Below are 23,426 nucleotides of genomic sequence, written 5' to 3'. Positions count from 1 at the left end.
CGGACACTTTGGAAAGCCACAGATTACCTTTGGGCTTATTTATTTTTCACGCATTAGATTGATGCCAAATAGTTTATGTTGACTTCAGGCAGGCTAAGCATTCCCCAAGCGCCTCCTTTTCCTCTGTAGCTGGTTCTCCTTAGTTTGGCCATCCAGACTGGAGTGCAGTCAGTAATAAATTGTTTCCGAGAACACAGCACAGTCTTCTTGTGACCTGACTGCTCTGCTCCTTTGTCAACAGCAGTGACAACGGGGAAGTGTTCGCAAAAGCCTATTACCCCTTTGGGGTCCCTCATGGCTGGGAGGTTCCCTCCTCTTCCTAAACGTCATGTGCTCTGTATTATTTGTGGGCCAAACAAACATTGGCAAGGTTTCCTTTATACTCAGGTGACTATAAGATAATCAGGATATAAAACATTGTAATTTACTGACAAACGGGGCCATGAAGGCTACAGGGTGAATTCAGAGAGAAGAAATAGTTGGCAGGGGTGCTCATCCCTTACTTCTCGTATCTTTGTCTAGGTGGACTTCCCCCATTTTCCATCAAAACAGTGCGATATTCTCTCCCTTTTACTTGCAAAGTCTAAGGTATAGGCCACTGCACTACAGCAGGCTGTGGACTTAGACACAACTCTTGTTCAGAAGAAGACAGGTTAAGAGATAACAAAAAGTCTTTTTAACAAGTTACAAAAATATTACATCTGCATACTTTGAGAGTGGCCATTCTGACCGCTTGAAGCGGTACCTCATTGTAATTTTGATTTGCATTTTCTAGTAATTAGTGATGTTGAGCAATTTTCATGTGCTTTTTGGCCATCTATATGTCTTCTTATGTGTATTTAGATATTCTGCCCATTTTTTGATGGGGCTGTTTGTTTTTTGGATATTGAGCTGAATGAGCTGCTTGTATATTTGGAGGTTAATTCCTTGTCAGTTGCTTTGTTTGCAAATATTTTCTCCCATTCTAAGGGTTGTCTTCATTTTGCTTATGATTTCCTTTGCTTTACAAAAGCTTTTAAGTTAATTAGGTCTCATTTGGTTATTTTGTTTTTATTTCCATTACACTAGGAGGTGAGTCAAAGAGGATCTTGTTGCAATTTATGCCAAAGAATTTTCTGCCTATATTTTTCTCTAAGAACCTTGCATTTAGGTTTTTAATCCATTTAGAGTTTATTTTTGTGTATGGTGTTAAGGCGTGTTCTAATTTCATTTTTTACATGTTGCTATCCAGTTTTCCCAGCACCACTTATTGAAGAGATTTTTTTCCTCCATAATTTGAAAAGACAAATGCACTCCAGTATTCACTGCAGCACTATTTATAATAGTCAGGACATGGAAGCAACCTAAATGTCCATCAACAAAGGAATGGATGAAGAAGATGTGATATATATATATATATATATAAAACTGAATACTGTGTGCACGTATGTGTGTTAAGTTGCTTCAGTCATGTCTGACTCTTTGTGACCCTATGGACTGCAGCCTACCAGGCTCCTCTCTTCAAGGGATTCTCCAGGCATGAATACTGGAATGCTCTAGGGGATGATCCTCAGGGGAGCCTCTCAACCCAGGAATAAAACTTGCGTCTCTTTTGTCTTCTGCTTTGGCAGGCAGGTTCTTTACCACTAGGGCCACCTGGGAGGCCCACAATGTAATATTACTCAGTCATTAAAAAAGAATGAAAAAATGCCTTTTGCAGCAACATGAATGGAACCAGAGACTGTCATAGTGAGTGATGTAAGTCAAACAGACAGACAAATATCATATGATATAGCTTATATGTGGAATCTTAAAAAAAGGGAAATGAATTTATCTATGAGACAGAGATAGAGTTACAGATATAGAAAATAAAGTTAACAGGGATAAGGGATCAGGGAGGGATATATTGGAAGATTGGGATTGACATATACACACTACTGTATATAAAATAGACAACTGTTAAGGACCTACTGTATAGCACAGGGAAGTCTATTCATTATTCTGCAATGGCCTGTTTAGGAAAAGAATCTTAAAAAAAGAGTGGATATATGTATAACAGATTCAGTTTGCTGCACACCTGAAACTAACACAATACTGTAAATCAACTACACTCCAATAAAAATTTTTTAAAAGTATTATATTTGCATAGAAAAAATAAAAAGGTACAGAAGGTCATGATACAAAAAGTTAAAATCTTTTTTCCTTTAAGAAGATAGATATTGCAAAGTTTTTCTATCCTTTTTCCCAGGAAGTTACCTTTATATCAATATGTGTGCTCTTATTATATAAATTGCACCTTTCAGTTCAGTTCAGTTCAGTCCCTCAGTCCTGTCCAACTCTTTGCGACCCCGCTGAGAGGGATTTGGGGCAGGAGGAGAAGGGGACGACAGAGAATGAGATGGCTGGATGGCATCACCGACTCGATGGACATGAGTTTGAGTGAACTCCGGGAGTTGGTGATGGACAGGGAGGCCTGGCGTGTGGTGAAATTGCACCTTACTCTATGCAAAGATTTTATGTGCAAAATTTGAAGGTGATCACATACATGTGTCACCTGTTTATTCAGCAGTGCATCTTTCTGTGTCATTATGTATCTAGCTTTTTCATGATTGTAAGGAATAATGGTCTATTTTTAATGGCTAAAAATTAAGTTAATATTAAAAACCAGTTCAACATTTGAATAATTATATAAGTATGAAAGCTGATATGTATGAAAGCCTCTGATTTACAAAAATTCCACCATTAGTAACAGAAATGAGTATTTTACAGGTTATTCTTTGTCTTGTTTGCTGTTTAGTATTTCTGTATCAATTATGTTTCAACGTAGGCCTCTGGTAACAGAAACCAGTACAACTTTTATTGCTGTGACATTTTTCTCTTTTCTCATCATAGAATCTCGTCCTGGCTTCTTGGCTCCACTAACACTGGTGACTGGAAGCAAGGCTTGCCTTTCCTTCCCCACTCTTGACCTAACCCCAGTCAGCCGTGTCCATGCATTTCCGGCACAGAGTTCTCAGCAGCAGACAGTTCCTGCTGGCTCACCTTTTCCTCCGCAGTGGGGCTGAGGGCATTAACTAACCCAAGTACCTGGAAGAAAGGAGACAGCAAGCTATGTAATTAAAAGTCTGTTCCTTCCGTACTGGGCCTTTTCCAGTTCAGCAGTTCCCTCTGAGAAACAGCAACAGAGGCCAAATTATGACTGGCCAACTTCGGACTCCCTGAGTCCTGGCTCCCCACTGTGGAGTGGGGTCAGGTGTTCTGTTCCATCAGGATGGAGCCCCTGGACGTGGCAGGCAGTTGAGTGAGCGGCAGAGCTGATTTAGACAAGCGCTCACCCAAACAATAGTACTGAAAATTTTAGTTGGCTCACTCAGCTCGTCTCATTGACGAAAAGTGAAATGTGCTAAGGGGAGTATTATTAGCTTTCAGCTTGCCATAAACTGTTGAGGGAACAAGCCACAAAGGAAATGTTCATCTGCAGCAAGATGATAAACAGGAGGAGGATGCCGACCACGAGGGCGTATTCCTTTTAAGGCTTGTGCGTTGCAAACGACACACGCGCACACACACACGTTGCAAACGACACACACACACGTTGCAAACTACACACACACGCACACACCCCTCATTAGTACGTGCTTCCTCGAGGGTATATCTTTGCATAACAATACATTTGGTGACAACATAGCTGCTGCGTTCTCCCCGCCCCAGAATCGGTGCCGGCTGCGGCCTCTCCACCATCACTGCTGCGGCCTCAATCCTCGTCACCGAGGCGGGGGCGGGGGCGGGCAGGCGCGGGAGCGCGGCGGCACCCGGAGCATCCGAATTCCCTCCGCGGCCGCCGATTGGTCAGGAGCCGGGAGGCGGTGGCAGCCCCTCGGCTCCGCTCGCGGTAGCTGCAGGGAGGTGGCCATCAGGGCGCGCCGGGCCGGGGGCGCGGGCTGGTTGCGGGGTCGCCGACGCCGCCTGGGTCCCTCGGCCGAGCCGGCGCTGACACCATGGTGAGTGGTCTCGGCCTCTCGGACCGCGCCTCCCGCCAGCGGGGCCTGGCTGCCCGAGGGAACCGGCCGAGCGCCGAGGAAGCCCGCTGGGGGCCCGGGGAGCGCAGCGCTGGCCGCTGGGCGGCCTTGCGTTTCGCCTGCATCCCGAGCGGGGAGACGGGAACGTCGGGGATTAGCTGCGGGGGCGGTTGGTGCCTGGCTTCCCGGGTGTCCGCACGGCGCGCGCCTTCCCGAGCTCGGGAAGGGGACGAGCGGCCGAGGCGCGGGGGCACCCGGCCAGGGCCGGTCCGCGTGTGTGGGTCTGGGCGCCGCGGCCGGAGGCGTCGGGCTCGCGTCCCCTCCGCGGGGCTCTCCTGGGGCGCAGCCTGCCTTGGCGCGGGGACAGGTGAACGTGGGAGGGGTGGCCTGGCGATGGGGCGGACAGTGACGGAGACGAGCTGCCCCTGAATGGGGCGGAGGTTGCGCCCCTGTACTACCCCTCCTTAGCACCCGGACCCCAAATAGAGCGGCAGCAGGGGGCAGGGTACTAGGTTCCCCCGCCACGGCGGCATGGCCCCCAATCCCCTTCCCACCGCAGCCGGTCCCTGACGCTCGGGTCTTCCTGTCCCGCAGTATGGATTCGTGAATCACGCGCTGGAGCTGCTGGTGATCCGCAACTACGGCCCTGAGGTGTGGGAAGACATCAAGTAAGTGTAGGGTCCCCGCGCCCCGCCGCGCCCCCACTTCCTGCCCGGGGCGCGCATCCTCGGCGCAGCCGCGCTCCCACGCTCCCGAGCCAGGCCGGGGGTGGCGAGGCGGGGCGGGGCGGCCCTGGGGGAAGGATCCCCAGGGTCACCGCGGCCTCTCAACCCGACCGAGCGTGGGAAAGCGCTGCCCGCGCCCTGGCGGCTCCCAGGCTCCGAGCCCGGGAGGCTCCCACGCTGAGGGGCCCCGGGGGCCGCAGAGGCCTCCGCAGGAACGAATGAAGACGGTTCGCTGGTCGTTCACACACTTTGCAAACTTATACGATAAATAGGGTCGGTCTGCTGAAACTCACTTTTGAGACTGCCTATCGAGCAACTTTGAATCGACCTCGTTTATTCGTCTGAAATAAAGTGAATCCTCCGCCCCGTTTATTTTTGGTTTCTATTACTGTGGTGAGGCAGGAGGGTATCCTAGTTTTCGTCTGGAGCTGTGAGCCCAGTGCTTGGGATGTGAACGGAAATACCGCAGCCACTGGGGGTTTCAACCTGCTGCAGTGACGGTCACCAGCTCTCTGAACACCTTGAGTATTTCAGTCCAACAGAGATCTTTTTCTCTCTCTCACTCTGGTAGAATTTGCCTTTCACTTGTACGGTTGGCCACAACCAAGCCGCCACATCAAAAGCCACCCTTCTGTGGACTTGCATTTTGGGACAACACTGTAACTGTCATGTTCAATTAGAGGGACAGAGGGGTACCCGGGTGGACAGAGAACACACTGTTATTATTTACTGTCTTTTCCTGTGCTCACTGATTTCATTTTGTTGTATCAAGTAGGTGATGCTTTCATGCTGTTTTTTTCCTAAATATATTAGTTAGTGGCAGTGAATTCTAACAGGCTCTATCATGAAGTTCCACGACAGTGATTTCTTACACAGATCTGTTTCCGTGGAAATTACCAGAATTAAATATAGAGTAGTAGACTGCAGCTTTTCCTTCCCTTGGGTCAGTATCCTTGAGCATTATTTCGTGTTCCCTGAGCCGTTTATGTTACCACGGAGTACATCTGCTTGCTATAAAGAGAAGTAGGGGTTTAGTGATTATGGGGTTCAGTCAAACAAGAATCTAGGCACTAAAGCTTACTTTGGGACTTGAACTCACTATCTACCTTATTAATACCTTCATAATTTTTATTTTGCTTGGCAGATAGTTACAGAGAGGCAGGCATCAAGAGAAAGATTTTTCACAGTGTAACCTATGTATGAGACTATTTTAAAGTCATTTTCTTTGTGAATTTATGAATGCATCATGTATACTGACCATGTGGTAATTTCTCATCTATAAGATAGAAGTTCCCAAATTTCCTAGTGGATGTGTGATGACAATGAATATATTCAGAATTTTCAGAGCACAGGATGGCTCTTGTGGTTAAATAGTCTTATACGTAATTGGATGTAGAACATGTGTCTTCCCCATTATAGATTTTGATGATGTCAAATACAGAAATGAAAAATTGTACCTCATAGAGAAAAGTGTAGGAAATTTAGAAATGAAATTATCAAGTGCTTCATTTATACTGGCTATATTTTCCACCGAGAAGGTCAGAAATATCTAACTATTCACAAATCCCCTTGATGTGAAACCTTAACTCTGCTAAATCACACTAAGAATGTTGTTGCATTCTTTTTACAAATGTATTAACTTTAGTTAAACATCAATATCTTCTAACTCATGAATTTATTTTTAAGTTGCATCAAACAGTATTCTTCATCTGTTTAAGTGCTAATCATTTAAATCAGATGAAACATTTTTTTTTTTCTGGTAAAATGGAGCAAATCGTGTGAATCATTTTCAAGGATTATGTGCCCCTGCAAGAGAAATGCTATTAGTTTTACTAGTCTTTGCAATTCAGGTATTAAGTTTGACTTTTTTTTTTAAATTTTTGGTTTCAGCATCCCTCCTGGTAGAGCCCATTTTGTCTTGAATACAATTTAGTATCTGGATGAGAGAACCTTGCTGAGTTTTCTGCATGGAGGGCCTTAGTTCACTGTTGGGACCCCAAAAGAGTATTTGCTTACAGCCTCAGAGATCCTCACTGCCTGGGCCAGGATGGGAGACTTTGGCAGGGTTTAACTTTGAAATGCTCCCTGGGAGATTCTGAGTTCTCCTCTGACCATCTGCTCCAGGGAGGATCTCTGTAGTCATGGGTCCAAGATACTTTCAGTTGTACCTTTTTATGAAAACTGAATATATGAAAAACATTTTTTTTCATCTCAGTAAATACCAAACTCCTCTAACTTCCTTTTTGCACTGTGAAAAGCTATCTAAATTGATGTTTATAAAATTTCATATTATACTCTTTTGGTTTAGGAGGAAATGGCCATCCATCCTTCTTCAGAAAGGATGCCAAACATTTAATGACAAGTAAAATCCAAAGTAACAGATTCCAGACAGAAAATCCTAAATGGTAAGAGTCAGAAATGCTTCATTGTAAACTCCTTATCCACTTACACTCTTACCAACAATATAACCGTTTCACAAGAGTTTTAAATTCCACTATTAAAGAAAGATTGTCAAGACTGAGGGTCAGCAAACTTTCTCTTAAAGGGCTGCTGCTGCTGCTGCTAAGTCACTTCAGTCGTGTCCGACTCTGTGTGACCCCATAGACAGAAGCGCACCAGGCTCCCCCTTCCCTGGGGTTCTCCAGGCAAGAACACTGGAGTGGGTTGCCATTTCCTTCTCCAATGTGTGAAAGTGAAAAGTGAAAGTAAAGTCGCTCAGTGGTGTCTGACCCTTAGCGACCCCACGGACTGCAGCCTACCAGGCTCCTCCATCCATGGGATTTTCCAGGCAAGAGTACTGGAGTGGCTTGCCATTGCCTAGATAGTAAATATTACAGGTGTTGCAGACCAAGAGTCAATTTTGAAGATATTGTGTGTATCATCTTTAAAATGTAACCGTTAAAAAATGTAAACTATCCCAAAGTGGCAAAAACCAGCAGTGGGTGGGGGACTTGACTCACGGATTGTCGTTTGCCCCTCTGATCTATATCATAACTGCATGTGAAAAAGCCAAAGAGACTTCTGAATCTACCTCAGATGTTGTTTTGTTGGTTTTCTTTCAGTTTTGAGATGGCCCTTTCTGGAAGCCATGCTTCCTAAGTGATGAGAAATATCAATCATTGTTTCAGGAAAACATGAAACCAGGATATATGTGTGTATATATGTGTCTATATGTCTAATACATATATGTATATATTAGAAAAGCACCTAAATGTGTAATTTAATAACCATTTCTGTCACCCTGCCGTTGGCCCTGGCTAGACTAACATTGTCGGAGAAGGCAATGGCAAGCCACTCCAGTACTCTTGCCTGGAAAATCCCATGGACGGAGGAGCCTGGTAGGCTGCAGTCCATGGGGTCGCTATGAGTCGGACATGACTGAGCGACTTCACTTTCCCTTTTCACTTTCACACATTGGAGAAGGAAATGGCAACCCACTCCAGTGTTCTTGCCTGGAGAATCCCAGGGACGGGGGAGCCTGATGGGCTTCCGTCTATGGGGTCACACAGAGTCGGACACGACTGAGGTGACTTGGCAGCAGCAGCAGCAGCAGACTAACATTGATTCAAACTACTGGGTTCAGAATCTTGGTATGAGATTTGGAAATGAACTAATGGCTCTGTTAATTGATAAATATTGGAGTGAGTTCCTCTAGAAAACTGTCAGGAAGATGACTCCCCTGTGTAAAGAATGCATACGTATTTGGTATGTTTTTATGTGATTTACCTATACAGGGCAGCATACTTTTTTCATTCATTGACTCAAGTCTTCTTTCATTCTCTTAAGTTTATTTTTAGGGAGCATAGTCAAGTGTTTAAGTAATGAGGATAGAAAGTTTATGATATGTTAGTTTCTACTGTACAGCAAAGTGAATTAGCTGTACATATACATATATACCCTCTTTTTTTGGATTTCCTTTCCATTTAGGTCACCACAGAGCACTGGGTAGAGTTCCCTGTGCTGTACAGTAGGTTCTCATTAGTTATCTATTTTATGCGTACTATCAATAGTGTATATATGTCAATCCCAATCTCCCAATTATTTCCACCCTCCTTTTCCCCCTTGGTATTCATGCATTTGTTCTCTCCATCTGTCTGTTTCTGCTTTGCAAACAAGATCATTTATATTCCAATAAAAAATAATTAAAAAAAAAAGACTGAGTAGAATCACCTCCATATAGCAATTGAGAACAAAGAGAGGCAGGACTTTCGTGTTTTATGTATTAGTTTTTATTTTGGTTTTTATTTTCTTTTTTAGCATTTTAAAATTGAAGTATAGTTGATTTACAGTGTCATGTTGATTTCAGAAGTATAGCACAGTAATTCATTTATACATATATATATGTGTGTATGTATATATTCCTTTTCAGATACTTTTTTTCTTACAAGTTTAAAATACTGAGTATAGTTTCCTGTGCTCTATCTTTCTTTTTCATCTTCTTTTTTTTACAAAGGAAAACCATGTTGATTTGGAAAGCTTCCCCCAAAATGTGTACGATATAATCCTTGCTTTCAAATACAGTCTAGAGATATCAGACTGTTTCTAATCTTATTATATCTTGATTTTTTTGCCTATAACTCAAATGTGGAAACATTTGGCTGTTGGATAGTATATTCTGATCTTCCAGTTTTGAAAATAATGCTCCTTGGTGAATTTGCTAATCACGAATTAATCATTATGGTTCATGTAAGCAGATGCTTGGCTGTAGGCTAATTATATGTGACTTTCCCAGTTGCATAAAATTCCCAAGACTAAACTCTATAAGGAAACACATAATAACTACTTCATGGGGTTTTATATTGAATGATGTCTGCAAAGTGCTTAACACAGTTCTTGATGAATAAGTGCTTAGTAAATGGTAGCTGTTACTTGTGTTACTCTAGAACCAGAGTTTTCAGGTTTTCCCTTTCCAGCTCCCCTGAAAGATAAGAAGCACCCTTACATGACAATAATTGATTGATTCCGCATACTATACCTGTTTAAGTGTGTATTCGTTGCTCTAGGACAGGTAGTGACTTCCTGTCATTTCACTTTCTCTTTCTCCATCTCATGCAGCTGGTACCTGCCCTTTGGATCTGAGGTGCCCTGAAATGCTCATCTTCTCCTTCCCAGCTCTGAGCACTTTCCCTTCTTACTATGATGGCCCCCATCGAGGTTTCTGCGTCTGACTGGTCCCACTTCTCCCCCTTCTGCACATTATGGGAAGACTTAATCTCATGATGCTCTTTTTCTGCTGAAGCTTTACTTTGGAATCAGTCCTACATTATATTCTTCCACCTCCCAGTCTCTATCTGTTATTTGAAGATGCAGTGTATGTTCTTTTTCTTTTTTTAAATTCATTAGTTTTTAATATTTTGGATCCCATGTGTGAGTCATAACACACAGTATTTGACTTTCTTTGACATTTCACTGCACATAATACCCTCCAGTTCATCCATGTTATTGCAAATGGCAGAATTTTATTCATTTTTATGGCTAGTAAATTGTATATATACTGCATCTTCTTTATCTATTCATCTGTTGATGGACACTTAGGCTGTTTCTATATGCTCTTTTTTTGATTTTGTTTTGTATTTTAGTCTGTACCATGCAGCATGCAGGATCTTAGTTTCCCTGCCAGGGATTGAACCCGTGCCCTCTGCATTGGGGGTGTGGAGTCTTAAACACTGGACTGCCAAGGAAGTCCTCGTATGCTCTTAATATTCATTTTATCGAAACAAAACCAAATCGAGTACCACATTTTGCCTTGCTTTAATCAGATTTTCATATTCCCGTGGCAATATAATTAAATTTTAATACCTTCCTGTATTCTTGCTCAAGTGGGTTTTAAAATATTAAGTCCTTTTTATTATAAAAGCTGCTTAAAATTTCCAAAGTCCTTCCCTCACTAATTTCACATGAGTGCCACAATACCCATTTGAAGTAAGAAAGGCCTTTCTGGCTCATTTTTTCCAACTTTATTGAGATATAATTGGCACATAACATTGTGTAAGTTTAAGGTGTTTTATGTATGGTTGAGACACATTTGTAAATTGCAGAGTGATTCCCACCATAATATTCACTAAAACTTCCACCCTGTGGCATAGTGACTGTTTTTTGTGGTGAGAAGGCTTAAAACCTACTCTCTTAGCAGCGTTTAGGTCTGTGATACAGTGTTAGCTGTAATCACCAAGCTGTGCGCTGATCCCCAGACCTGTTCATCTTGTGACCGGCTGTCTGTGGTCTTGGAGTAACACCTCCCCGTTTCCCCATTTCCACTCCTGACCACACTGCACTGTTTCTCTGAGTTGGTCTGTTTTACTTTCTACATATATATGTGAGCTCAGTGCTCTTTGTTTAATGATAAAGTTGAGTCTCAGGAGGTGGAATGGCTGTCTAAGGAATGACGTCAGAAAGCTGTAAACTCAGACCAGGCTCTGCTCTTCTGATGGCAGATCTGCTGCTCCTGTTAAGATAGAAAATGTGAAAGTGTGTGTTGCTCAGTCGTGTCTGACTCTTTGCGACCCATGGACTGTAGCCTACCAGTCTCCTCTGTCCATGGAATTCTCCAGGCAAGAGTACTGGAGCGGGTTGCCCTTTCTTTCTCCAGGGCATCTTCTCAACCCAGGGGTTAAACCCGGGTCTCCTGCTTCGAAGGTAGATTCTTTACTTTCTGAGCCACAGGCATAGTATAGTACCAAAGTAGGAGCTAATGAAGTGACATACAAACATGAAACCATATTCAGTTTATCCCCAGAAACTTCCACAGTACAAATAAATGAATACATTGATTTAAGAAATAGGTGAACTAGATAATTGTTACAATCAGGACCTTTTTCTTTAGAAAGACCTGCTGGTCAACCTGGAAGGTGGAGGGAGGTCCGATGCATCCACTGGAAGCCACCTGTGCCTGTGGAACTGGGTGCTCAGGGCAGACCCCTTTCATGACCCCCTAGGGAACCCGAGGTCCTTATCTCAGGGCTTTTCTTTGATGGTCTGAAGTGTCCCTCAGCCAAACAAACTGGGTCTTTGTTTTCCTTACATCTGTCATCTTTGCAAAATTAAAAAAAAAAATCATAGATGCACATTACTTAATTACATGTCAGAGGAGAGCTTTGTCCATTAATATGAGCAGCTGAGGAGTGGCCTGAGGATCTGTATTCCCTTCTCATTCCCAGACCTGCATGCACGGACATTGACGGGACCTTGGACCTGGTCCCCACAAACAATGTTCTTCCTGCCCTCGCTGTTCTCCAGAGTGAGAACATCTTGCAAATGTTTCTCATCAGTGTGTCAGAAAGTGATGGTCATAGTTGATACTGTGCAGACATCACCAGGAAAGCACACTTAAGGAAAACTCTAGAACCAGTCCCACTCAGAGGCTGATTGATGACTGCCAGGATGTAGGGCCGGGGGGCTTTTCCATCGTTGCTTTGTCTGTTTGCTCGTTCAACAGAAAACAGGGGGAAACGTTGTCTCTGTTTATGTCTGGCCAAGTGGAGTGGCTTTTTCTATATTGATACTGAGATTAGAGGTGTCAACTATATGAAAAAGGGGAACATTTTTTTTTATGATGTAAGAAGTTTTATTGTGATACAGAAATTTTTCTTATAGGAATGTAGCTTGAAGAGTAGTTTGAGGTATGTAGAAGGATTTAACCGGAAGGATATTGAATACAGCCCCTTGTAATAACAAAGTAGCAGGAACAGTGAAACTAATCAAAGATAGAGAACTGTTTATTTGTATACTGGTTTTAAAATGTGTTTCAGAGAAATACAAGACACAACAAGAAAGAGGTGATTTAACAAGCATTTTAAAAGGAAATGGATCAGTATTTCTTGAGAGGTCCAACAGATTTTTTCATTGAAAGTTTATTAATGAAATTAATTCAAAGTTAATTTCATTGAAATTACAGAGATAATTATAGATTCAAATGCAGCGCTAAGAATTGATGGACAGAAGCTGTGAACCTTGACCTGTCTTTCCCCTAGTGCGTTTCAAATTGTAGTGTAATTATATTAATACACGCATCTTATTCATATTTTTCAGTTTTACTTAAAACCCTTTATGTGCATCTGTTCGATTTTATCACACGCACAGGTTCACACATCCACAACCACAGTCAAGATACCGAACATTCCATCACCACAAGGATCCCTCATGTTGTCCTTTATGACCTGGAAAGGGAAACATTCTGACATGTTTATTGTTCCTTTTTGTTACTGTGCATTTGGTTGTGCTGGAGATTCTGATCTATTGCCACGTATTGTTGGGTCATGAATACTACCTTGTTCCTCTGTTGAGATTCTTTGTGGTCAGGCTTCAAATCAGCCAAACGTGGGAACATTCAGCTCTCAAACCCCACATGCTCTCAGCACCCTAGCCTTGTGGGCAAGTTTTCAAGCCAGTTTTCAAGTTCCTCAGCCAGGCTGACCTTTCCCATCCAGGGAGGGAGACACCTGTGCTCAGAAGGGTCTCACTCCATGCTCCCCACTTCTGCCTCCAAATGAAAATATTTCCCAGCCTTAAGAAGGTGAGAAAAAAATCTTACTTCCTTTTTATTTTAAAAATTGAGGTATAATTGCTTTACAATGTTGTGTTAGTTTCTGCTATACGACAAAGTGAATCAGCCATATGTATAAATATATCCCCTCCCTCTTGAGCCTTCTTCCCTCCCCGACCCCTGCCGTCTTCGTCACAGAGTGCCAGGCTGGGCTCTCTGTGTTATACAGCAGCTTCCCACTGGCTGTGGTTTACATATATTGGTGTAGATATGTCAATCCTACTGTTTCAATTCGTCCATCACCCCTAACCCATGTCCAGATGTCTGTTCTATATGTCTGTGTGTGTGCTCAGTTGTGTCCCACTCTTTTGCGACCCCATGGACTGAAGCCCACCAGGCTTCTCTGTCCATGGGATTTTCCAGGCAAGAATACTGGAGTCGGTTGCCATTTTCTACTTCAGGAGATCTTCCCGACCCAGGGATTGAAACTGGGTCTTCTACATTGCAGGCAGATTCTTTACGGCTAGCGCCACCTCTACAAATCTTACTTAAGGTAGGGCTTCTTTCACCTCCAAAACTGTACTTTTCCTTCATAGTACATGCACATGTTTATAATTATTTATTTGTGCTGTTATTTGATTGCTTTCTGTCTTGTCTCACTAAACTGTAACATCTATAGCTAGCAGAAGGCCTCTATGTGTATGTGTGTCTTTAATATATGTGCATTAATTATCTTTCTGATTTTCAGAGAATAGAGCACGTCTGTATGTATCACACATATTTCTTTCCTGTAACAAGGATTTGTTATGTCAGAATGGTGACATCTTCAGCTTCTGTTTAATAAAATATAAGCTCTGTTGAAATGGGCATTTCTTATATAAGCAATGACAGAAGATATAGCAGTAAATTATAACATCTCTGTTTGGAAGGGTCAGAGTTCACACATGGATATAATAAAAGGATTAAGAACACTGCTTTTGGATTACCAGTTGCATAAACCCCCAAGACACTGGGTTGGATTCAGGACAAGACTGACTCCTTTAGCAAGTGTCTCAAAGGCAGGCCTGTGTGGTGCTTTTTAAAGGCTGTGTCTAGTCTGTAGGTGGGCTTCCCTGGTGGCTCAGCTGGTAAAGAATCTTCCTACAATGAGGGAGACCTGGGTTCGATCCCTGGGTTGGAAAGATCCCCTGGAGAAGGGAAAGGTTACCCACTCCAGTATTCTGGCCTAGAATTCCATGGATTATGTAGTCCATGGGGTGGCAAAGAGTCACACGTGACTGAGCGACTTTCACTTTCAGACTGTAGGTAGATGTTTATGATGCTGAAAGTAAATTTCAAAACCAGATTAGGATGCTTCCCAGGACCTGAAGGATTGACTGTAACAGCTCATGTACGTGGGACACTCACCATGTGTTCCACAGTCGTGGTCCTTTTTAGGCTTTGTACTTGTTAACTCACATAAATCCTCACGCCCACCCTAGAGGACAGATTTGTTCTTTATTCTTATTTTAGAAATAAGGGAACTTAGGCTTCATGACTAATTCCTACCTCAAGCCATCCATGTCTTAATCATCAGAGCAGAGATTGGGGCACAGGTGGGCTTGTAATGATAGTATTATGTGCTTTCCCGTAAACACGAAGGACTCAACAAGCTTCTCTTTTCCAAAGACGATTTAGCATGAGGATGGACAGTGTACATTTGTGTTACTACTACCGTCTTTGTTTTTGTTTTCCTACTTTTCACACGCTTGTCCAGGTGCATGTGGCTGTTACATTTTTAAAGGTAGTTTTATTCAGAAATAGGGCTTCCCATGTGGTGCTAGTGGTAAAGAACCCACCTGTGCAGGAGACATAAGAGACTTGGGTTTGATCCCTGAGTTGGGAAGATCTTCTGGAGGAGGGCATGGCAACCCACTCTAGTATTCTTGCCTGGAGAATCCTCATGGACAGAGGAGCCTGGTGGGCTACAGTCCATAGGGTCACAAAGAGTCGAACACGATTGAAGCGACTTAGCACTTACTCAGAAATAGAACATCTACATCTACAAAGAAAATCAGAGACTCGGGATTTTTGAGCAGCTTGTGTGGTTTTAGAAACACTCTGAGCTGCAGTGCTTTTGAGGAGAGTTCAGGATGGAGGATACACAGGGCTGAGGGAGTCATTTGTCTTATGAAGCTGCTGAACAGGGCTCCTTTGAAATGTTTGAGATTGTGTTTTCAGAAATGGGACAATTTACTTATGAGATTGTCTTGTGCCACCACTGGACACAGTCAGAAAAAATAACATTATGTATCCAGAGTGGGTCTTTGGTTAAACCCATGTTACCTGTGAAAGGATGACTGTCACCACTTACAGGACTTGGATGAATGAAGACACTGGCCTTGGAGGACTGACCTTCACCATCTGGTGAGCAGTCAGAGCAGAAGGCCTCTCTCCTCCAAATCCCCCCAAATTAGTGTCTTCTTTAGGGACTTCTGGGAATCTTCAGATCATGCTATTGAAAAATCAAGGGGCCGTTAATGCTTCACAACCACTCCCAAAAAAGCAATGTAGATTTTTAATTTGTAAATGTCATAGTAGTTATTATCCGTGTTTCATGGTGGGAGGTTTTAATTTTAATGATTGGACACAACCCAGCCTTGAGGATGTCCTTCAGTTCAGTTCAGTCGCTCAGTCGTGTCCGACTCTTTGCGACCCCATGAATCACAGCACGCCAGGCCTCCCTGTCCATCACCAACTCCCGGAGTTCACTCAAACTCATGTCCATCGAGTCGGTGATGCCATCCAGCCATCTCATTCTCTGTCGTCCCCTTCTCCTCCTGCCCACCATCCCTCCCAGCATCAGAGTCTTTTCCAGTGAGTCAACTCGTCGCATGAGGTGCCCAGTAAATTAGACAGACCATTCTGGGATTTATTGTCAAGACTCTGCATACTGTCTTTAAATACAGCTTGTGATGGGATAACAGTGTTTACAGGATCAGCAGCCCTGGGAGCTGTCATGTGTCGGGTTGATTGATATGAGCTGATTTTTCTGCCTGAGACCAGACTTTGAAACTCCTGTATTCAAGACGCCTGTGTTTAGCCTCTCCTGTATTAGAATTCCTATTCTCACACCTCCCTGGCAAGCTTCTTTGCTTACTAGCCAGCAGTTTCTGTAGCATACTCAACTTACCTGAAAGGTTTATAACAGCAGGAACTCAGCATCGGAATATGAATTCAGTTTCTGTCCATTCACATCCCTTAGGCAAGGAAAATCCCTTAAGTATGAGTTATGAGACGGAGAAGGCAATGGCAAGCCACTCTAGTACTCTTGCCTAGAAAATCCCATGGATGGAGGAGCCTTGTAGGCTGCAGTCCGTGGGGTCGCTAAGGGTCGGACACAACTGAGCGACTTCACTTTCACTTTTCGCTTTCACACATTGGAGAAGGAAATGGCAACCCACTCTAGTGTTATTGCCTGGAGAATCCCAGGGACGGGGGAGCCTGGTGGGTTTCCATCTGTGGGGTCGCACAGAGTTGGACATGACTGAAGTGACTTAGCAGCAGCAGCAGCATGAGTTATGAGAAATGCTGCCTGGATATTTCCCACAGCTTGTATACTTACTTAAAAAAGATAAACAGTAAAGACATTCCTCAGTTTGAGAATAAATTGGACTTCTGCAGGAAATGTTTGGTTTTTGGTAGGAAGTTTGGAAACGTGGAGGATATTTAATTAATTCATTTCTTTTAAAACATGCACACATTCACTGAGTGCATGCTCTAATCTAGGCACCTGTGTTTAGGCATTAGTGATTAAAAACCAAAACCACAAAACCAAAAAAATCCTACCATAATAAACATGCCCTTGTGGGAAAAGGTAATTTATGTAAGTAAATGATCAATTTAAATTCCAGCAAATAGCCATCTCTAAAAGTAAGTAGGAAATCAGTTGCTAGTGGGCAAATTTTTCATGGGTACAGGCTCAATTTTCAAATACTGCTTATGGCCACAAATGTATAGAATAGAATTGTTTCCTGTTTTGTCTCCAGGTGAAAATCAGGACTTTATCTTTAAAGCTCTTTGGAGAGATGGAGCGTGCTTTGTTTTGGCTGCCTGAAGTCATGCATTCTGCCAGCTAATGACAGATTGCGTACAGCTTTGGTGTAATGGTTTGGATGCTGAGTGGACCCTCCCCCCCACTTATTCCATTTGCTGTTTCCTTGTCCTCCTCCTGCTCCCTGCTCCGTCTTCCCCACCTTCTGACTCTTGCCAGTTAGATGTTTGGGGCATTGAGTGTGTGAAGAGCCCTCTGCCTAGATGGATTGTGCTGCTGTTGCTTGGTTCTGCCTGTGAGGGGTGAGCTTGTGCATCCTCTGGGGACATGGGGTGAGCCTGGTCCTTCTTACCCCTGCTGTGCAAGGGAAGGCTGTGACCTGGGATGCGGATGAAACCAGGTCAGCATCTTTCTATCTGGGTTTATTTGGTTAAAGAAAATGCCCTCTTACCTCATCCGGACTCCCTTGCTGCTACTGCTAAGGCACTTCAGTCGTGTCCGACTCTGTGTGACCCCATAGACGGAAGCCCACCAGGCTCCCCCGTCCCTGGGATTCTCCAGGCAAGAACACTGGAGTGGGTTGCCATTTCCTTCTCCAATGTGTGAAAGTGAAAAGTGAAAGTGAAGTCGCTCAGTCGTGTCCGACCCTTAGCGACCCCATGGACTGCAGCCCACCAGGCTCCTCCATCCATGGGATTTTCTAGGCAATAGTACTGGAGTGGCTTGCCATTGCCTTCTCCCCGGACTCACTTAGGCCAACTTAAAACTCTCTGTAAATATTTATCACTGTCTGCAGATTTCTTTCATAGAATAATGCACCAACCAGAAAGAGCTAATGCTTAACCTCCAAACAATTGTTAAGTATACAGGTAAAGATAACACACCCTGCTGTCAGTCACACTGGAAATTGTGAAAACCTATATTTGTTTGGGTTTATCCAAGGGATTTTTGTAATTATAATGGGAAACAACAGAATGTGATCACACAAACCCAGATTGTCTGATGATAGCAGTTTCATTGGTTGCCATTTGATAGATCAACAGTATTGAATACATTTTAATCCAATTTGCCTATGGCTTGATATGGTATTTTTTTTGTCACCTAAAGATCATTGGAGGAAAAAAAGTCTTTCACTTTCAGGAAAAATTTATGTCATATTTCTCAGAGAAACCTGTGTTTTCCTCACATGTAAAAAATGTATGCTTTAAAATGTATCAACATATTAAACAAAATTGGTGCTCAAAAATATATTCTGAATAATGAATGAGTCTTGAAAATTTGGTTAAGGTATATGGCTGAATTTGGGTAATTTAAGCACAAAAAGAGCTCTACATGTAAAAAATAAATAAAATGTTAGAAATGATGTATCTGTATATTTGATTGATCCTTTGCTTTTAATGAGAAAAACACTTGAAAGTTGTGGGATGAGAAAGTGAAGGACAGAGGACAGTGTCTATGTGATCTGAATAGTAGCTCACATCCCAACTTTTCCTACATTTGTTGGTCACCCTCTGTGATTCTGGGGAGCTGGTGAAAACACATTTTCTTCCCTCAGAGGCCAGGTACATCTGAGGGATTGTTGCTATCACATCTGTGCTCTCTGGAGGCCAAAATGTTTGGCAGCATAGAGTCTGAACAAGCCTAAATTTACCTTTAAATTAGAAGAAAAGCAGTTTTGAGAATTGAGACATTCTCTCAGAATATCTACTGGCTCCAGTGGCCAAGTTGCTGGAGAGTAATTTTTTGGATATTTACTTCTTTTGCATTGTAAATTCTCCTGCTCAGTTTAATGGAGGAAGCCAATTATCAATGAAATGTTTGTAATATCCTCAATTAGCTTTTACTCCGAAAAGGGAAGAATTTGAGGAATGGGCTACAGAAAGAATTGAGTTGGGTCCAGAGAGATTAGGTCCTAGATGTGTATGGCCTCCTGGAGCCTCTGCTCGGATATAACTTCAGGATGCCTCGCATGGTCACAACATACCCTTGCATCCTGCCCCTCCTCCTATATCCCCACTTGTCCCTTCATCCTGATCTCATAATAAATTATAAAATTTGCATATATACTATGTAAACATAATAATTTATACAGATTGTAATAGTATATGACCTTAATAACGTATGCTTATTGTTTGTTTCCACCAGCTAAAGTGTAAACTCTAGGAGGGCAGGGATCTTTATGTTTCATTCACTGATTTATTAAACATGCTCAGAAGAGTGCTTAGAGCATAATAGATATTCAGTTATTTGTGGCAAGACTTCTCCCCCAGGGGAAAAAAAGAATAATTAAAGGATGACCCAAAGATTTCTGAGATGAAAGCAAATAAGGAATACTAAGCTTATTGAATAATTTATCGGAATTCAGTGTGAAATTTTTGAGAGGGTGATTATTTTCTTTCATGTACTACTCTTTATACTTTAGGCTCCCTCCAGGGAACATGTTGGGCTGATTATTCTGGGAAGTAAAGCTTAAAAGATAAGGGTGCTTATTTTATTAAAGCAAGAGAAAAAAGAGGGATGCATTGACTCATGGTTAGGGGATTTCTAGGGAAATGGCCATTTCTCTGCTTTATGCAGAAGAATTTTGTATTCTGTTTAACAGTTATGAATTGATGACTGTTTCTGAAAATCTAAGTGCATTACAAAAATTTATGTTGTTTGATTTATTCCAGTTGGAAGGAAAAAAATAGGGCATAGTGAGAGAATGAGTTAATTTGTTCTTTATTAAATATTTAATTTAAAAATTTTAGAATTTTATTAGAATACCCTAAATCAGAGTCTTCAGAATTCCAGTGTGCTGACCAATGCTGTTTCATAATAAAATGTTAGTTGTAAAATGAGAAAAATTAGACTCTATATATCCTGCAAATCAGCAATTCCATTTCTAGGAATTTATTCTAGAATAAATTAGAATTTAATTTAATTCTAAATCTGGAATTTTTACAGAGAAATAGAAGTATTAGCTACAAGGATACTGATTGCAAGATTTTTTTGGACTTGTGAAAAAAAAGTATTTAATACTGACTAAAACTTCAACATGCCTAACTAATGCAATTTTATGTAGTCAAGTATAGAAATGTATTTATTGACATGAAAGGATGTCCATCAAATAGTCAGTCAAAAAGGAGGTTTAAAAACTGTATGATCTGGTATGTGTTATATACAATTATTTTCAAGCATAAACAGCTCGAATATAATATTAGCAGTGAGTGAGTGAGTGAGTGAGTAAGTGATAGTTGCTCAGTTGTGTGCAACTCTGTGACCCATAGACTGTAGCCTGCCAGGCTCCTCTGTCCATGGGATTCCCCAGGCAAGAACACTGGAGTAGGTTGCCATTTCCTTCTTCAATATTGGCAATGTAGACACATAATGTTTCAGGAGCTTAGAACATACTTTCATCCTCTCTACAGCTGTGGAAGGAGGGTTATATTATTGGTTCCATTTTAGAAGAGAGGGGTTTTAAAAAATTTGTTATATTGAAGCATAGTTGAGTTACAATGTTGTGTTACTTTCTTCTATACAGCAGAGTGATTCAGTTATATATATATATATATATATAAAACTGAATATATATATATAACTGAATATATATATATATATATATATATAAATTTCCATTCTAGTTTGTCACAAGCTATTGAGTACAGTTACCTGTGCTGTGTAATAGGACCTTGTTGTTTATCCATTCTGTGTGAAATAGTTTACATCTGCTAATCCCAAACTCCTACTCCATCCCTCCCTGGAGAGAGATGCTCACGTGCTTTCTGTGGTTTGTCCAAGTTCATTCGACAGGTGAATCCTGGGCTCTGAAATTCACATCTCTGTGCCCACCAATATCATGCATTTCCCCCTACATGTACTGTTATGTGGAACTGCAGGTGTATACATGGTCCACTCTGCAGAACACACAGTGTCGAGGGAATCTCCATCCTACCTGAACATCAGCTGTCCTACTGTTTGGAGCACATACTGTGTCATGGCCACTGGTGGATGCTGTGACAGCCCTGCTTCAAGGAGGAGAAGGCAGTGAAGCTGCGGGGTGGCTTGGAGGAGCCGTCCCAGCTCCTGAGGTGACAATTCACCCAGTTTCCTTCTCCCAGAGCTTCAGGGGCTGAGACAGCTGGGTTGGGAATCAGAGGTGCAGATGCATGCTCTGCCTGTGTTTGTGCATCTCACCTAGACAAGGTGTCGGACACCTCAGGCAGTGTTTTGAACGATGGATTTTTCCTCCTCTTTAGATGCTGGTTTGAGAAAACTGGGCTTCCCTGGTGACTTAAATGATAAAGAATCCTTCTGCAATGCAGAAGACCCGGGTTTGATCCCTGGGTCGGGAAGATCCCATGGAGTAGGAAATGGGAACCCACTCCACTATCCTTGCCTGGAGAATCCCATGGACAGAGGAGCCTGGTGGGCTGTAGTCTATGGGATTGAAAAGGGTCAAACACGATTGAGTGACTAACACTTCACTTCACTTGAGAAAAATAATCCCAACCCTATCAAAATAAATATATAATCATTTGACCACTATTCAAATGATAATTCTGATTTCCTTTCACTAACCCCATGTGCATTTTGAGCTGCTGCATTTATTATGCGATGGATGTGATGGAAGATATTAGCTCTCCACTGGGCACCTCGGACTCACATGTTTAATACGAAGCTCTGGATCTTATCTCTTGGTCTGCATCCCACTGTCTGTCCTAGTTCAGCTCCTGGTGACTGCTACCTTCAGCTGCTCTGGCCAAAACCTGTGTCCTCTGGTGTCCTTCCCTTTCATCCTGTGTCCAGGTTGGCAGGAACATGTGGAAGCTGTCTTCAGATTAGCTGGGGTCGGGGCCACTTGCTCCCTCCACTGCTTTCACCCTGAGTCCCGTCATCAGCCTTTCTCACCTGAATATCCCAGTGGCCTCCTCGCTGGTCTCCTCCTCAGTCCCTGCTCTGTTCTTGCTCTGTCCTTGCTCTGTCTTTGGTATTACCTTGCTATGACCTTACTATGTCTTGCACTGACCTTGGTATGACCTTGCTCCCTCTCTGATATGATCTTGTCCTGTCCTTCTCTGACCTTGTTATGACATTGCTATGACATTGCTCTGTCCTACCTTGCTCTGACCTTGCTCTGTCCTTGTTCTGACCTTGCTCCATTTTATATGCCTTCAGTCCATGCCCAGTGCAGCTGTAGGGTCCATCCCCTCATTGAGGCCTCCTTTGTTCCTCCCACACCCTGCCAGTGCTTTGCACCTGCGAGCTTCCCAGGCCTCTCAGGCCTCCCTGCAGAGATGCTTCACACCTGACTCCACTGCCAGCTTCTCCATGATGCTTCCGGTTTCGTACTTGAGCCCCCTCCGCCCCCCACCACTTGACCAGCTTTATGTTTCTCCATAGTTACCATTATCTATCATCTGTGTATCTATCTGTCTATCATCTGTCTGTCTATCATCTGTGTATCTGTCCGTCTACAGTTCAGGGTCTCAAAGAGTCAGACACAACTGAGTGACTGAACTGAACTGGACCTATCTATCTATCTAATATATACCTTAGCTTTATGCCTCTTCTGTCCATTTGTTCCAAGAGCTCCCTACTTTATCCCCCTAACAGGTGAATCTCTAGGGCCTGTAACTGTGCCTGGGACTGTTTACTTAACAAAAACTATTTCTTGATTATATTCATTGTTAGGTATAGTTTTGGGCATTAGAGTACTATACAAATGTTATTATTGTTAAAATTGCTTAAATATATCATTTTTAATTTGGGGAGGGAGATGTGAAATAAGATTTTTTTGATTGGTACGTGTCATTGATTTAAACAGATTTGCCAAAAGTGAATTCTATTTCACATAAAAAATCATTTTTATATGATCATTATAGGTGTAGCATCTGATCTTTTCTTTCAACTTTTCACCCTGTCTGCCTTGTTTTTGTTTCCTAGAAAAGAGGCACAATTAGATGAAGAAGGACAGTTTCTTGTCCGAATAATTTATGATGATTCTAAAACATATGATTTGGTTGCTGCTGCAAGCAAGGTCCTCAGTAAGTTGAATGTGACTTTCTTTCTTTGGCTAAGCTGCACATCGAAGTCCAAGGGCATGCATGGTCCACAGTCACATTGTATAGTTGCACAGGTTGTGCACTACACAACCCTGATGGGAGGACAGTAACATATAGCATTAGGCTCAGGCTACATTAAGCCAT

The 23,426-nt window shown here is 42.6% G+C and overlaps 1 protein-coding gene across 3 annotated transcripts in view; it reads left to right on the top strand.

The window, feature by feature from the left end:
- Positions 1–3,658: 3,658 nt before the first annotated feature.
- The window catches only part of GUCY1B1 (guanylate cyclase 1 soluble subunit beta 1), a 62,091-nt gene continuing 42,323 nt past the window's right edge, over positions 3,659–23,426 (top strand). Inside the window, exons 1-3 of one of the 3 annotated variants that reach the window (XM_055405022.2) lie at positions 3,659–3,980; positions 4,593–4,666; positions 23,164–23,264. In XM_055405022.2, the coding sequence (XP_055260997.1) occupies positions 3,978–3,980; positions 4,593–4,666; positions 23,164–23,264 (178 nt within the window). In that variant the 5' untranslated portion in view covers positions 3,659–3,977. Of the gene's footprint in view, positions 3,981–4,592; positions 4,667–7,109; positions 7,129–23,163; positions 23,265–23,426 lie in introns of those variants that run through there. The other 2 variants (XM_055405023.2, XM_088828051.1) reach the window with 2 other exon arrangements.

This window comes from Moschus berezovskii, chromosome 19, assembly GCF_049115385.1.
Source record: "Moschus berezovskii isolate FMDL1 chromosome 19, NW_MosBer_1.0, whole genome shotgun sequence".
NCBI classification, from domain to species: domain Eukaryota; kingdom Metazoa; phylum Chordata; class Mammalia; order Artiodactyla; family Moschidae; genus Moschus; species Moschus berezovskii.
Note: the sequence above shows the minus strand (reverse complement) of the source record. Positions and strands in the feature narration are given on the sequence as shown.